This window comes from Diospyros lotus, chromosome 1 (assembly GCF_014633365.1).
Source record: "Diospyros lotus cultivar Yz01 chromosome 1, ASM1463336v1, whole genome shotgun sequence".
Taxonomy (NCBI): domain Eukaryota; kingdom Viridiplantae; phylum Streptophyta; class Magnoliopsida; order Ericales; family Ebenaceae; genus Diospyros; species Diospyros lotus.
The window spans coordinates 25,145,986-25,163,483 of NC_068338.1; the positions used below are offsets into that span (position 1 = coordinate 25,145,986).

General features: G+C 35.0%; 1 protein-coding gene across 1 annotated transcript; it reads right to left on the minus strand.

Moving 5' to 3' along the window:
* Positions 1 to 4,764: 4,764 nt before the first annotated feature.
* On the minus strand, positions 4,765 to 8,037 carry LOC127798881 (uncharacterized). The gene is made up of 4 exons (XM_052332526.1): positions 7,410 to 8,037; positions 6,492 to 6,686; positions 5,913 to 6,290; positions 4,765 to 5,666 (listed from the first exon to the last, which is right to left on the minus strand). Exons 1-4 carry the CDS (start codon positions 8,014 to 8,016, stop codon positions 4,825 to 4,827), a joined length of 2,022 nt encoding a protein of 673 aa, XP_052188486.1. The 5' UTR covers positions 8,017 to 8,037; the 3' UTR covers positions 4,765 to 4,824.
* Between the last annotated feature and the right edge of the window lie 9,461 nt (positions 8,038 to 17,498).

Below are 17,498 nucleotides of genomic sequence, written 5' to 3' on the forward strand. Positions count from 1 at the left end.
AATATTAAATGGATTTTAGCTAAAATACATACCTAATAAAGCACTCATAAAGTTAAATGGATTTTAGCTATAATATCCACCTAATAGTTAAATGGATTTTAGCTAAAAAACATACCTAATAAAGCTCTCACATAAAAAATAAAAATAGATTTCTATAAATTGGTTTTTTAATCTTTATTAGGATTAAAAATAATCCTTGGGCCTTCTCCAAATAATATCTTCCATGGGTTGCTCAAATTGGGCCTTAATTCTTCATGGGCTTGAATTCTTCATGGATTTGAATTTTTCATAGGCTTGATTTCTTCATGGATTTGATGTCTTCATGGACTTTAAATCTTCATGGGCTTGATTTCTTCATGGGTTTGATTTCTTCATGGATTTGATGTCTTCATGGACTTTAAATCTTCATGGGCTTGAATTCTTCATGCCTAAAAAAAAAAAAAAAAAAATAATAATTTAATGTTATTAATAAATTATATATTATATATATGTATTACACATGGCACACATATATATATATTAGATTATATTATATAATGATGTATATGTATTATATATAATTTTATATATTATTATTATTATTATTAAATTTTACTTTAAAATTTCATTTCATTCATTTTTCAATTTAAACTTGCATATAACCATAAAATATATATTAATATCTAATTTAAACCATTTTTAAGATCAAAAGAAGGGTATAATTATAACAAAATTTTTACAAAATTAACCACTAATCATACCCCCCAACTTAAACATTGCTAGTCCCTTAGCAATCAGACTATACACATGCCAAGTTTTAATAACTGTATGAATGTAAAAATTTCAAATTTGAAATCGAAATGCATAAAATTGAATAAATAATTTAGCATTCTAAATCAGATTTTTGGTTAAAGATCATACAATCTCAGGAATAGCAATTAGGATGACCAACACACAGACTTACTCTCTTGAAGTTTTGACTCAAATCTCACTATGGATTTTCCCTCCAATAAAAAGGATTTCTCAGGTGTACACACAAGGGGGTGCACCGTTATAAGAGTAAATGCAGAACAAGTTCAAAACTCAGTGTCATCCCAAATACAAGGAACGTATTTTCATGAAAGAACAAGGAAATTGATATAGCTTCATGATTGGAATAATGCTCTAGATGAGTAACTTCTGAATTTAAACATGATTCCCTACTCCAAACTCGAATTCTGAGATCACATGATTTATAGCATAAAATGGGACCAGACTGGATTGTAATGGGGCTATGAGGTTAATACGGGTTGTCAAAGAAAAGGTAGATTATGGAAAGTGTGTGTGTCGGGATTTTTTTTTTTTTTTTTTTTAAGCAGTTATGCTGAATAGCTAAGAGAAGTTGCCCCATTTTTTTTCACTTTTTTTTTTCTTTCTTTTTTTTTTTCTCTCTTTTTTTTTTTTTTCTCTTTAAATATGAAAATAGAAAGACAGATTAATTCCCAAAAACACACCAGGTTGGTCAAAATTCATATTGTTTTGGGTAAAACGAAGGTAGCGAAGAAAGTTGTACTACAAATGGCTCAAAAGGGCTACCAAAGGAGGTTAATTTAAAGAAAGAAAAAGGTTTAATAAGCTCAAAATGAAAGAAATTGATCCCCCTATCATGCTTCTACAAAACGATGATACTCAGTCATCTAATTCAGAGTTTGAAACCAGTCAAACTTATCCGTTATCATACTAGACATTCAATGCGAATTGATGTTTTGAAGCCATTGAAAAGATAAGATAAACAATAAAGCATATTTAGAGTAAGTGTTATTTCACTCAGAATTAACGGTTATTAGGCTCAAACACTCACTTGGGTAATAGTCTCCACTTTTGTTGAGAGATCATACAGTGTACTAATCAGCTAATTACTGTTACCTTTGACTTTATGACCGATAACTAATTTTTAAATTTTGAATCCCCGATGAATGCAAATTACTTATTCTAATGCATATACGTTTTCAAATAAGAAATCAATGCATTCATGTTTTGTATTGCAAACTTAACCGGCTATCAGTGCATAACTTCAAGCTTTAGGAATAGCATTATTTAAAACACATAATTTTTTTTTTTATTATTATTATTATTTTTTATTTTTTTAATAAGAGCAGATAAAGATAATCAAAATCACACAATACTACAAACTAGCAATAGCAAACTCACAGTTAAATATGAACCAGATAATTCATAATTAGACCTTACACCCCCCAACTTGAATTGCAGTAATAAACTAGGGTTGTTAGGAATACCTGTAACTCCACAAGTCCATAGATTTGCTGTGAACTGCTAAAACTTAAACAACAAATGAGCATACCATATATATATATATTTATATTTTCACACCAAAATAAAAATTCCATGCAAGTCATAAGATAAAAAAATGCGTCTCAAGAGTACAAAAAGTACTCCTTACTCAGCCATCTTATCAAAGACTTTGCCTAACAACATTCCACAGTTTTTTTTTTTTTTTTTTTTTTTTTTTTTTTTTTTTTTTTTAAGAACACAACCAAGAAAAATCCTGCAAGTTGTTCAATACTTAAAATGCGTCTCAAGAGTACAAAAAGTACTCCTTACTCAGCCATCTTAATAAAGAGCATTTCTCACAGTGATAAATCTAAATTAATCGGACCCCTTTGGCGCTTGTTACTAATTACCTTAGACCAGTCTATCCAAGGCTCATAAGGATCGTGCTGTGGAACATAAGTGTGTAATTTTTCTAGCAGCTCATCAATGGTGGATGCGGAAATGAGAATCTTTCTTGCTGAAAGAGAAATGAACTTTTGATCCACAGCCTGATCAAGAAAAGAGAGCAACCCATCAAAAAAATGGTTAACATTTAAAAGTCCAATGGGTTTGGTATGGAGATTACTCTTGGCCCAGGAGATTATACAAAACATTTCTTCAAGTGTTCCAAAACCTCCTGGTAAAGCAATGAAGGCGTCTGACTGATAAATCTTACAAGCCATACGCTCAGACATAGAAGTCGTTTCTATAAGTTGACCGCGTGTAATCCCAGAAATATGTGGTTCAGCTAAAGGGAATGGCATTACACCTACCACAGATGAATTTCCAAGATGTACAGCTTGTGAAACATAACCATTCAATCCACGACTTCCCCCTCCATATACCAAATTAATTTTTTTCTCTCCTAATTTTTTGCCTAGTTCGCTTGCTGCAAGTGCGTAACAAATATCACTCCCAAGTTGAGAGCCACAAAGTACACATATGGTTTTGATTCGACGAACTAACTGACCTTCCATGTTTGTTCCTTTTGTATGCCCTGGAAAGAGATTTAGCGATCAAAAGTAGCTATACAACAATTCAACAAGAAATAAATACAAACAAAAATCATGCGTATGTATAAGTAGTTGTGATTGTGGCTCACATCTTCCTCTGGTTTTACGTCCAGAAACGGCTTAAACACTTTCTATGAAGCGGGGATAAGCTTCCCATCCAATTTTCTTATAGATTGGCAAACAGGGTCGTTTTTAGTCAGATTCCCAAGACTATAGCGTTGGTGGTCACTTCTGAACTGGGTCCATAAAGCAAGAAGTTCTCTTTGCACTATTCCACATGGATGCGTCTCAAGAGTCAATCGGATATCATCCAAAGACTCCTTACTCAGTCCATCCTTTATGAAACTAATTTTATCTTCTCGATTTATGGACGTAAACCCCACAGATTTGCATCGTGTGTTACAGGTCCATCGAGCACATTTGTAACAACCATTCACTCTTTTCGCTCTTCTTTTCTTCGAAAAACTACTCTTCCCTAAACCTGGAAAGTGCTTAAAACTCGGTGAAGTTTCACCAGCTAATCGAACTTTTGCTTCGATCAGCCAACGAATATCTTCAGGAATGTTATTATGCATCAACAGCCTAAGTCTTTCACACCTAGCAGCATAAATCTTTTTCAAATCATTCTGTGGGAGAGATGGATAGTATTTGTGAATTTTTGAGAGATAAAAATCCATTTTTTTTTTTTTTTAAATAACTATACTGAAAAGAAAGTAAAGAACTATAAACTTTGCAAAAGGGATGAGAGTACCTGATCGGAGGATAACACAAAGGAGAGAAGATTGAGCTCAAGAAGGGTGACTTGCCTCATACAGATATGGAGTCTCTTATAGAGCAACGGTCATCACTATTCTACACTCGAGTCGAGACATGTCACAATTATAGGGTCAGGCTTGGCGTCTCTTTTTCAACGCTTGGTGCCTTATTTTTCAACATTTGGCAGTGTGCCTTATCCTTTATAGGGCAGTGTGATTGCACTGCCCAAGAAAAGATAGCTACCACCAGCGTCAATTCTGTCTCTCTCAATTCAAATTTTTTTTTTTTTTTTTTAATTTTTTTTTTTTTTGGTAAATTTTTATTTTTTTTTTATTTATTTTTTTTTTAGTAGGGGCCCAATAAAATCATATATATCACACAAGACAATATTATCAAGTCAATCAAAATTATTTCACTAATAAATCAATAAGTACACCTTACCCCCCAACTTAAATTGCGCATTGTCCTCAATCGGCAATAAAAGGATAGAAGATAGGCATACCTGACGGTCTTCAATACATGAACTCGTATGGAAAAATTTTTATTTAGACTGCATACAGAGAAACACTATTTGAATCAAAGTTAATTAAGTAATGCAGAAAATGAACAACTTATATATATACTTCTTTATTATTATTATTATTATTATTTTTTTTATTTTTATTTTTTTTTATTTTTTTTTTTTTTCAGATCTATAAACATCCATTTAACCTAAATGGAAAGGTGGTCTTTTAACGTCAGATTCCCAGACGACATGAAACTTCCCTTATTCATCAGATGATGGTGGATCATCCAAATCCACAACTCCTTCATTCTCCTCAACACTACCCTGGTATGGTTTCAACCTATGACCATTGACTGTTAGAAGCTGTCCTGACTCCGGATTTTCTATCTCAAATGACCCATATCCTGAGATGAACTTGATTACAAAAGGGCCGACCCATCGAGACTTCAATTTTCCTGGGAATAGATGCAATCGAGAATCGTACAAGAGTACCTGTTGCCCTACCTGAAAGCTTTTTCGAATGATGTGCCGATCATGTAACTCTTTCATGCGAACCTTGGCCAATCGTGCATTTTCAAATGCTTCATTCCGAATTTCCTCAAGTTCATTCAATTGGAGCTTCCTGGATAAGCCTGCTTCAGTTAGACTCTTGTTGATCTTATGAATTGCCCAATATGCTTTATGCTCAATTTCCACCGGCAGATGACAAGATTTACCGTATACTAGCCTATAGGGAGACATTCCCAAAATTGTTTTGTAAGCTGTCCTGTATGCCCAAAGAGCGTCTACTAGTCTTAAGGACCAATCCTTACGATTAGCAGCAACAGTCTTTTCCAATATGCGCTTAATCTCCCTATTGGCTAGCTCGGCTTGACCATTGGTTTGGGGATGGTATGGTGTTGCAACCTTATGCAGTACACCATATTTCTTCATTAATCCTGCCACAACTTTATTACAAAAATGGGAACCCCCATCACTGATGATTGCTCGTGGCATCCCAAATCGACTGAATATGTTTTCTTTCAAAAATTTCACGACAGTCCTATGGTCATTTGTTCTGGCCGGGATTGCTTCTACCCATTTGGACACATAGTCAACAGCAAGTAAGATATATTCATGACCAAATGAATTGACAAATGGGCCCATAAAATCCATACCCCAACAGTCAAAAACTTCTAACACTTGGATCGGATGTAATGGCATCATGTTTCTCCTTGACAGACTTCCTAACCTTTGACATCGATCACAATTTGAGCAGAACTTGTACACATCCTTGAACAGTGTCGGCCAATAAAATCCACTCTGAAAAATTTTTGCAACTGTTTTCTTGACAGAAAAATGGCCTCCACATGCAAGAGTATGACTGAAATTGATAACACTTTGTTGCTCATGATCGGGTATGCATCTACGGATGATTTGGTCAGGACAATACTTGAAGAGGTAGGGCTCATCCCAAAAGAAGGTTCTGACTTTTCTGAAGAATTTATTCCTATCTTGCTTACTCCAATGGTCTGGGATCAAACCAGTTGCCAGGTAGTTCGCAATGTCGGCATACCAAGGGACAACAGATGATGCACGAATAACATTCACTTTAAACAGTTGCTCATCAGGGAAATTGTCATGAATTGGTTCATCAAATTGTGTGAGATCTTGACTTGGAATCCTTGACAAATGGTCAGCCACCACATTTTCTACTCCCTTCTTGTCTCTGATTTCAATGTTGAACTCTTGCAGGAGTAAGATCCATCGGAGCAGACGGGGTTTTGCATCTTGCTTTGTGAACAAATACTTCAGAGCAGCGTGATCAGTAAAAATGATCACTAGTGACCCTACGAGGTAAGATCGAAACTTGTCCAGGGCAAAGACAACTGCTAGTAACTCTTTCTCTGTAGTTGTGTAATTCTTTTGTGCCTCATTAAGAGTTTTGCTAGCATAATATATCACATGAGGTTTCTTATCCTTCCTCTGCCCTAACACAGCTCCTACCGCATAATCACTAGCATCGCACATAAGTTCAAACGGGAGGGACCAATCAGGGGACTGAATGATAGGTGCTGAAATGAGTGCATCTTTCAATTTATCAAAAGCATTTTGACAGGCAGGACTCCATTCAAACGGAACATCTTGAGACAACAAATGGCACAAGGGTCTTGTTATAGTGCTAAAGGAAGCAATGAATCTCCTATAAAACCCTGCATGTCCCAAAAAACTTCTGATGTCTTTCACATTCCTAGGGATGGGGAGTTTTTGAATTGTTTCAATTTTTGATCTGTCTACCTCCATCCCCCTAGATGAAACGATGTGCCCCAAGACTATGCCCTGTTTCACCATGAAGTGACATTTTTCCCAATTGAGTATCAGATTTGTTTCCTCACATCTTGCTAAAACCTTTTTCAGATTCTCCAAACAGGCCTCAAAGTTACTTCCATAAACAGAAAAGTCATCCATAAATACTTCAACAATCTGCTCAACCATTTCACTGAAAATGCTCATCATACACCTTTGAAAGGTGGCTGGAGCATTGCATAACCCAAATGGCATGCGCCTGTATGCAAATGTCCCAAATGGACATGTGAAAGTTGTCTTCTCTTGATCTTCTAGTGCAATTTCTATCTGATTGTACCCTGAGTAGCCATCTAAGAAACAATAGTAGGCTTGGCCTGCTATTCTCTCCAGAACTTGATCCAAGAAAGGCAAAGGAAAATGATCTTTCCTTGTCACAGAATTGAGCTTTCTATAATCAATGCACATACGCCATCCTGTCTGGATGCGCGTGGGAATCAGTTCATTGTTCTCATTTTTTACAACAGTGACTCCAGACTTTTTGGGTACTACCTGTGTTGGACTTACCCACTTAGAATCAGAGATTGGGTAAATTATTTCAGCATCCAATAGCTTAAGCACTTCTTTTCTGACAACTTCTTTCATGTTGGGATTTAATCTCCTTTGCATTTGCCTAACTGGTTTTGCTCCTTCTTCCAAGAATATCTTATGAGTACAGATCAAAGGGCTAATACCTTGCAAATCTGAAATGGTCCATCCTAATGACTTCCTGTGTGCTTTTAGAACTTCTATCAGTTGTTGCTCTTGCTGAGGTGTCAAACTTGAAGAGATCACCACTGGGAATGCTTCCCCTTCTCCTAGAAAGACATACTTCAAATCACTGGGCAATGGCTTTCTCTCAGGCGTGGACTGATGGCTATCAGGAGCCATGAGCTTACTGTCCAAGTTTCTTAATGGCTCTAAACCAGGCATCCATGTAGGCTTCTCACTTTCTTTGCTTATGACTTCCACTTCTTTTATTTCTTCAAGATCTTGATTTCCTTCTTTGGGTCTTCTCATGAACTCTTCAAAACAGTCATTGGTCAGTGTTTGGATCAAGTCTACCTCCTCCACTTCACTCTCAGTGTCCTGATGTTTGGCTACCCTAAAGATATTCATTTCTACAGTCATGTTCCCAAAAGATAGCTTTAACACACCATTCCTACAGTTGATGATGGCATTTGATGTGGCAAGGAATGGTCGACCTAAGATGACTGGCACAGGAGGTTGAGGCCCCTGATGCGGCTGGGTGTCCAAAACGATGAAGTTCACTGGAAAGTAGAACTTATCGATTTGTACCAGAACATCCTCCACAATTCCTCGTGGAACTTTGACTGATCGATCAGCCAGCTGAAGGGTCACTCTAGTAGGTTTAAGCTCACCTAATCCCAACTGTTGATACACACTGTATGGCAACAAATTGACACTAGCTCCTAAATCCAAGAGTGCTCGATCAACCTTTTGACTTCCTATGATGCATGTAATGGTTGGACAGCCTGGGTCTTTGTATTTGGGAGGAGTTTTCAATTGGAGAATGGCGCTGACTTGTTCAGTCAAGAATGCCTTTTCATGCACATTTGTTTTTCTTTTGACAGTGCACAAATCTTTCAAAAATTTTGCATATGAAGGTGTTTGTTTGATTGCATCTAACAGCGGGATGTTGATTCTCACTTGCTTAAACACTTCATATATATCTGTATTTTGTTGCTCTTTTTTCAAATGATTCAACCTTTGTGGAAAAGGTGGTTTGGGCCTGTATTGAATTTCTTTCTCATTTTCTTTTTGTTTTTCATTTTTTTCATTTTTTTCATTTTTTTCCACGGTGGATTCATAATCTTTTGGTTCTTTTTCTTCATCAACATGTTGGTTTATCCTAGGATCAGTTGGTTTCTCAATTATTCTTCCACTTCTTAGGGCAGTCACTGCTTGCACTTGTTCATGAGTGTTGGTTTCACTATTTGAAGCTTCTACCTGGTTGGTTTGTCTAATTGGGTTAGGATTAGTTTGGGATGGAAACCTTCCGGGTTCTCTCACACTCAATGTTTGTGTTATTTTGGTCAACTGGCTCCTAATGTCTTCTACAGCTCTATTTGTTTGGTCTTGATTTTTGACAAGCTGAGCAACCTGATTGTTGATACCTGTTTGACTTTGGATGAACTGGTGCAAGGTATCTTCCAAAGATCTCCTATGAGGAGGTTGATAAGTATTGGATGAAGAACCTTGATTTTGTTGGAAAGTGTGCTGTTGTGCAGGGAAGGGAGGTTGAGAATGATTTCCAAAATCATTTCTCCAAGAAAAATTGGGGTGATTTCTATTATTGGGATGGTATGAATTGTAGTTCTGATTATTCCCATAATAGGCTCCACTCTGATTTTGATTTTGTCTCCCCTCAAAGTTGTGTGAATGATTGTTATTAGTCTGCCCATACAATACCTCCTTGAAAGCAGGTAGGGTAGGACATTCTTCAGTTGAATGATCTATTGCATCACACACAACACACTTTACTTCCACTTGATTAACAGATTGCACCTTTTTGGGTTGCATGTTTTCAACTTTCTTTGTTAAAGCAGTTAGTCTTGCATTTAAATCATCACTCTCACTTAGTTGGTATCTCCCTCTAGGTTGTGGATTTTCTCTTGAATCAAGAGCAGATGTTGGACCAACTTCCCAGTTTCTTGTATTCTCAGCCAATGTGTCAAAGAAGTGGAAAGCTTCTTCTGGAGTCTTCTCATAGAATTCTCCATTGCACATTGTAGAAACTAGCATTTTCAATTGTGGAGTGAGTGAATCATGAAAGAAACTGACCACTCTCCATTACTCAAAAGCATGGTGCGGACAAGTGTGAAGAAGGTCTTTAAACCTTTCCCACGCTTGAGCAAAATTCTCATTTGGTTTACAGGCAAAGTTCATGATTTGTCTTTGAAGAGTAGCAGTTCTGTTGGCAGGGAAGTATTTTTTTAAGAAAGTTGTTTGCATTTCTCTCCAAGTTCCTATAGATCTAGGTGAGAGAGTGCTTAACCATATTTTTGCCTTATCTTTCAGTGAGAATGGAAAGAGTTTTAATCTGATGACATCCTCATTTACTGTATGGTCCATGCAAGTGCTACATACTTCCTCAAATTCTTTCATATGAGTATATGGATTTTCAGAATCCATGCCATGAAAAGTTGGCAACAATTGGATTGTGCCAGGTTTGAAGTTAAACCTATGGTGGTTGATGGGAAGAATAATACAAGAGGGGGTTGTCTGCCTAGGAGGATGAAGATACTCTCTGAGGGGTCTGATCATCTCCTGATCAATGGGATCAGGGTCACCGTGGTCACTACCACGTGCAGACATGTTGTGTGCAAGTGGTATGTTCTCATTGTGTTGAGACATGAGCGATTGATTTTCTACAGTTCTACCAGACCTAAGTATCATACACAATGGACAAACAAAAATAAAGTAAAAAGAAACAGAGTTACCGAATTTATCAGGAGATGCTTCTTCTTATATTTTTTTTTTCTTTTTGTTTTTGCCTCAATCTCCCCGGCAACGGCGCCAAAATTTGACTGCACTCTCACCCTGCAATTAAAACACAAAACGAAACACAATAAAAATTTTATATTTTATTTATTTATTTAGGCGAGAGGTTTATACTCGTCAGTGTACGAGTGCAGTTGTAGTTCAAATTTAAATTTATACTTTCTGGATAAGTCCAGGTCGTCCACTGAGAGATTTATTTATGGCAAAAGAAAAAAAAGAATGTCACACACACGCACACGCATTTAGATGGATTGATAACATGATTTTTTATAATTTTTTTTAGATAACAAATACTAGAAAATAAAGCAAGACAGAAGTTGAAATAAATACTAAACGTGAGAATATGAAATTGGAAAGTACTTGAGTTAAGACAATTTCAGTGCCAACCCGTTGATTCCCAAATATTAGCATAAAAGATTAGCAACATTAATTTAATTTCATATATGAGGATTTGTTATTAAATGCAATTAAAGATAATGATAGCTTTAGTTTAAGCAATCCCCATACATGATATGCGGGATTCTAATTTAAAAAAAAACTACCATAAATTTAATTACAATTAATACACAAAACAACTAAATTAATCATCCGGGTTTGGGTATGATAGCGTTTCCAGTTCTAGTAACTCTCATGCGTGACATGAAAGCTCTAAGTTAGGCTTACGCTCCAATCCAAACCTAGTGATTTTTCAATAATCAAAACACACTCATATTGAAGTTTAAACCAATGTTACTCATTTAAAGCGTAGCTTTCTTTGGGAATCATTGGCGTTAGACACTGTCCTTGCCTTAACCCAAGATTAGATTTAGCTACTCATCTCTATTAAATTAATTGACAACAATTTAAATGACATAATTTAAATAACAGAATTTAAATGACAGGAATTAAAATAGAAGAAACTAACCGGCCATTTAGACGGTAGATAATTAAAATACAAGAATTAAAATTGCAAGAATTTAAAGGCATAAACTAACCGTCCATTTAGGCGATGAACAATTAAATGACAAGAATTAAAATTGCAAGAATTTAAAGGCATAAACTAACCGTCCATTTAGGCGGTGAATAATAAAGTAATAATAAATGACATAAGAATTTAAAAGAAGAAAGGAAGAAAGGAAGAAAGTAAGATCACAAGAGAAAATACTAAAGAAAATGAGAGAGAACAAAAGCAATTCTCAAAGAGAGAATTCTAAGGAAATAACTAAACTTTGATTCAAGAATAATAATCACACTTACAAATGCAATCAAGTGAGCTATTTATAGGCCACAAGATGCAATACAAACCACACAATTTCAATTATTCAATTAGACATAATTATATCTAATGGGCACTCACACACTTAAAGTTAAATGGATTTTAGCTATAATACACACCTAATATTAAATGGATTTTAGCTAAAATACATACCTAATAAAGCACTCATAAAGTTAAATGGATTTTAGCTATAATATCCACCTAATAGTTAAATGGATTTTAGCTAAAAAACATACCTAATAAAGCTCTCACATAAAAAATAAAAATAGATTTCTATAAATTGGTTTTTTAATCTTTATTAGGATTAAAAATAATCCTTGGGCCTTCTCCAAATAATATCTTCCATGGGTTGCTCAAATTGGGCCTTAATTCTTCATGGGCTTGAATTCTTCATGGATTTGAATTTTTCATAGGCTTGATTTCTTCATGGATTTGATGTCTTCATGGACTTTAAATCTTCATGGGCTTGATTTCTTCATGGGTTTGATTTCTTCATGGATTTGATGTCTTCATGGACTTTAAATCTTCATGGGCTTGAATTCTTCATGCCTAAAAAAAAAAAAAATAATAATAATAATTTAATGTTATTAATAAATTATATATTATATATATGTATTACACATGGCACACATATATATATATATTAGATTATATTATATAATGATGTATATGTATTATATATAATTTTATATATTATTATTATTATTATTAAATTTTACTTTAAAATTTCATTTCATTCATTTTTCAATTTAAACTTGCATATAACCATAAAATATATATTAATATCTAATTTAAACCATTTTTAAGATCAAAAGAAGGGTATAATTATAACAAAATTTTTACAAAATTAACCACTAATCACCATGCCCTGACGAGATTGGGCTGCCAAAATTGCGGCCAGATCTGCCATGCTTGAGTAGATTTTTGAAAATTACATTTTAGCCCCCCTTGAAACTTTTTTTTACATTTTGGCCCTTATCCACAAGCCCCTGAATTATCCAACTGTCCCACTAAGCCTCATAAGATCTAAACTTTTCATTCCACCCCCGAAAACAAAGAAAAACCATCGTTTAGACCTCTCTCAACAAAAATTAATAAATTACACTTAGGCCCGATTATACGTAGGATCATATGCTGACCGAAAATCTTTATGTTTCTTCTCGAAACCTCTTAAGGTTTTTTCTTATATTTAATATAGCCCCATTTGGGGTCCCGTTGACTTCCCGAGAATCCCTTACCATCATTCGGTTCCTCAACCTGAATCCTAGCTGTACCGAAAATCGTTTCAAATCCAATTTCTTTTGATGCCATAAATCTTATCTTGGAATACTCGATACTGATGTACCATCTTCTTTAGGCATCTAAGTCCCGGGGTACTCCCTCCAATCGATTTAGCAATTTATTTTTACTATCAAGTTATTTTTCGATATTTTAAACTCATCTAAATTACATGGCAATTTCATAAAGATTTGGGGTATTACACTTCACATGCAGAGGTCTCCAACTAACAAAAGGAAAATTATATTCACAGCCACATTATTACTCTTCATAGCCCATCACGCTAAAATTCACTAACATTCTTTAAAAATCCTATTTTACCATTCATAGCAACCCACAGCCACAACCATCTTCATTCCTTTTTACTCCCCACAGCCCACTGTCACACACACCCATCTGCATCATCTCTCTCTCACACACCCATCTCTCCATCTCTCTCTCTCTCTCTCTCTCTCTCTCTCTATCCCCCAAATACACACACACACACAGAAGTCAGAAACTCAATGTTCCCCGACTGCCAGCAGTGGGGAAACACAGGTTCCATGGCCGCGGCCATGCATTTTCGTGTGTGTGTGTGTGTGTATAGGTGTATTTATGTTAGATATAAGCCCTTAAGACCAGTTCTAGTGACACAATAAGAGTTGATCTTGTAATTCTTTAAACTCTATTTAATGGCAAGTTTTATGTTTAATTTAAATTGCAATATGGTTTGAATTGAACATACAAATATCCTTTAGCATAATAAGGAATAGATACCATTCTTAATTGTTAAGAATAATCGAGATGGATAATCCATAATACATTATACTATAAATATGTTCCTAGCCATAGAGTTCCTAACCCGGATAATTAGCAACTCGCAAAGGCCGGCACATCATGTTCCTCCTTATTCGATATAAGATACCGAAAGATAAGATTGGTGGGTCTTGTACCACTCTATATGAGATACGAAAGGAAGACGAGTAGGTGCTCGTTATAGGAACGAGTTCACTGAACGAGATTGATAATATTGAATCACATGGGTTTTATCTCACGGGTCAATGATTCAATATTAACTATGGATTTACATTAGTCATTAGACCTGAGATGACATAAATATCTGTGTGTTGGTGGATTAGGATATCAATAATATTATATGGTTGTCATAATCAGTGATAGTCATACGTATCTATGTGTCTAGTTCAGTAACACATGAGGTATGTGTGCATCAGACATGAAATCTATCACCTCGAGATATATGACGAAGATATCCTATGCAATCCAGTGGTCACTTGACGATAAATCCTTGGCCAAGGTAATCTGACAACGGAATTTGGATTCCATAGAGGTTGTCTCATATTAGTCGAGTGTGATTATTGAATTTTGTCATATGACAAGATCGAGAGATTTGAGCCGTTGACCGTGATCTCATATCTCGTCGGGATATAAGATGATAAAGGGATTGTATTACAAGACACTGTAGTGTAAGGTTCACATTCCGCTTCACATTAAATTGGGTAATCATGACATTTTGTTAAATGTCACTTATGATTTACGAGAATTAATAATTGATTAATTCTCTTTTCCAATTTAATTGTGAATCCAGAAAGTCTCACCCAATAGAAATCATTTTAAAAGGAAATGGGTAAATTTAGTAATTATAGAATTACTAAATTATAAGTGCAATTATTTATTAGATAAATAAGGATAATTAATATGATTATTTATTTATTTAATTATAAAGTTAGATTGGGCTTTTTGCTAACACCTAAAACCCGGTCCAATAGCACTTAGGGTTTTAGGGTTTTGTCTATTAATATGACATTAAACCCAGAATCCATGAGATTAATCAATTGAATCAAAATGGAAATTTTCTACGAAAATTTTAGAGAAAATTTTCGTATCCCTTTTTCTCTCAAGTCTATTGGAGTCTTTAACAGTTTCAGGTGGATCGACTCGGCATCTTACGCATGGGAGATTTCAGGCGGGTTATCGGCTACGAAATCAGATTTTGTTTCGAGATAACTTTTCGTTTTGTGTCTTCAATTTAAACTATAAGATTTGAAAAACGTGATACCAATAAAATCAAATTTTATTTTTTCGCTGCATATGATCATATCATAATATCTAACAGTTTGTGTGTGTGTGTGTGTATATATATATATATATATTTGTGTGTATGTATTCGGGGAACAGAGAGAGATAGATAGATGGAGAGATGGGTGTGTGAGAGAGAGATGGTGTAGATGGGTGTGTGCGATTGTGGGCTATGGGGAGTAAAAATGAATGAAGATGGTTGTGGCTGTAAGTGGCTGTGAAGGGTAAAATAGGATTTTTAAAGAATGTTAGTGAATTTTGGTGGGATGGGCTATGAAAAGTAATAATGTGGGTTGTGAATAGAATTTCTCCTAACAAAAATAGGCTCAACCCCTGAAACCACCACAGAATTTCGGAACATACCCTCATGTACATAGGGGGAGCAAAAGGAAATCTATGACCCAAGGGATAGCCCAACCAAAGGACTTGCCAAAAAAAAAAAACAAATTCACACACCACGAGATTAAAAGCATATGAAGAAACATCATAGCAAAAAAGGAAGAACGGACTAAAAACAGGCAAGAAGGCGAAAAGGGCAAAAAATAGACATAAAGCTAACCTTTGCAGAGTATGAAGGGAAGCACATCGAAGCTAATCGGGACCAAACTGAGGTTTGGATCTGGGAAGCAAGCTGAAAAAGGGAGCTCTCATTATCACGAAAGCAACAACTATTGCGCTCTTGCCAAATGAAATAGATAGTTGCTTAAAGTGTAAGCCTAGCCGCTATTGTCTAAAGGGATTTACCATGCCATTTATGAGCGGCCACGAAAATCTCACGAGACTAGCTATCCCAAGGTCAGGAAAATTTCACTTGACATCTAAAAAGAGAAATAACATACCAAGAAAAAGAACAAGCAAAAAACACATGGTTGTGGCTCTCATCAGAAGTAGAAAAAAACAAATAAAGATTGAGACGACCAAAAGTGGACAAACACTCCTTAATAACAAGCCAAAGATTAAAAACATAGGAGATGACTCTTGATCCATGTCAAATAAGATGATACCAGGGACCGATTACGCCTATTCTGCAAGGCCTTCATCACAGAAAGCACTGAAAAGGCACCATCAGCACTTGGGAGCCACTGGGAACAATCAGGGGAAGAGATGTGCAAAGGGCCCGACATCGAAGAGAGAAGTGTAAATGGTTGGAAACTAACCATTTACATTACCATCAAGCCGTTTGGTTTTGTAGATTAAAAACTACCGTCTAAGAGATGGGAAAAGGGGCTGGTGGTGTGGTGTCATACTGAGCCACTTCAATTGACTCAATTTTTTGAATTTTTTAAAAATAAAAATTCACGTAATAATAACTTACAATAAAAGATGTTTTATTAATTTTTTAATTATTTTACTAAAAAGATAATGCACAAAATTACATAATACAATTTTTTGTGTTCAAAAATACCTCAAATTATTTTTATTATATCAAACATTGGCATATAATAAAGCACATATAGACTTATAATTTACAAAATCTAATGAAAAAAAATTAAGAATAATATCCTATAATAAACCAATAATGTATATGCTAAATAAATTATAGCTTAGTAAATTCATTTATAGACAGATTAACATATTTAAATTATAAATAATTTTATATTTATCTAATGAATATAAATTTTCATGCCGATCAAGCCCTTTTGTATTTGTACTACTAATTAATATCAGCATAATTAACAATTACATTTTTTCAAGTCGTTACGTACTTTGTTGAGTGCATAATTGCATTAGGAGTACAAATTAAGTGACTTAATTACCATGTTAGGTCACATGCATGTACATATAACGTGACATAAAAGCTTTGCTATGTTGCTCACTATCAAGCAACATAGCATTTGCCCGACAGTGAGGAGGATATGGGCCTCATGCACATGGGACTCGCGCCTCCTTCACTGCCAGGCAAATGCTATGTTGCCCGGCTGTGGGCAACATAGCAAAACCATGTAAAATAAATCAAACAAACATAGTAGCAATTGCATCTGTGACATGAGAACGTGACAAAATGGTGTCAAATTAAGCAACATACGTGGTTGGTCCTCCCTTGTTGGAGGAATAGTTGTGGGCCTTAAATGTTGGAAATTTTCATATAATTAGTTGTGAGTTTTATTATTTAAATTAAATTGATTTAAATAAATTAATTTATTATAAGATATTTGATAGCCGATAAATAATTAATTTAAATTAAATAGGTTAATACTTTTAAGTTTTTTGTTGTGAGCTAAATTATTAGTGTAGACCCATAAAGTCTATTAAGTTAGTGATGGGAAAATATAAGGGAACTCTATATAAAGGTAAGGTTATCTTTCCTCCTCTGTCTAACGGAAATTGAGCCATAATTATCTCACCCATTGAGAAGATCTCGTCAAGAGAAAAGATGAGTAAATTCTCAATGCAAAATTAATCGTTTGTAGATTTTGTTGCCTGAGTGAAAATGGATACAAAATCAAGTTTATCTATAAATTAAAATTTGTTTTGTGTT

What these genes read in the sequence shown, in the direction of transcription:
- LOC127798881 (XM_052332526.1), bottom strand. Translation starts at nt 8,016, where the DNA reads ATGACTGTAGAAATGAATATCTTTAGGGTAGCCAAACATCAGGACACT. An exon ending in CTCTGATTCTAAGTGGGTAA is followed by an intron (nt 6,687 to 7,409) that starts GTCCAACACAGG and finishes TGTTGTCTCAAG; the next exon opens with ATGTTCCGTTTGAATGGAGT. An exon ending in TTTCAGTCATACTCTTGCAT is followed by an intron (nt 5,667 to 5,912) that starts GTGGAGGCCATT and finishes AATATATCTTAC; the next exon opens with TTGCTGTTGACTATGTGTCC.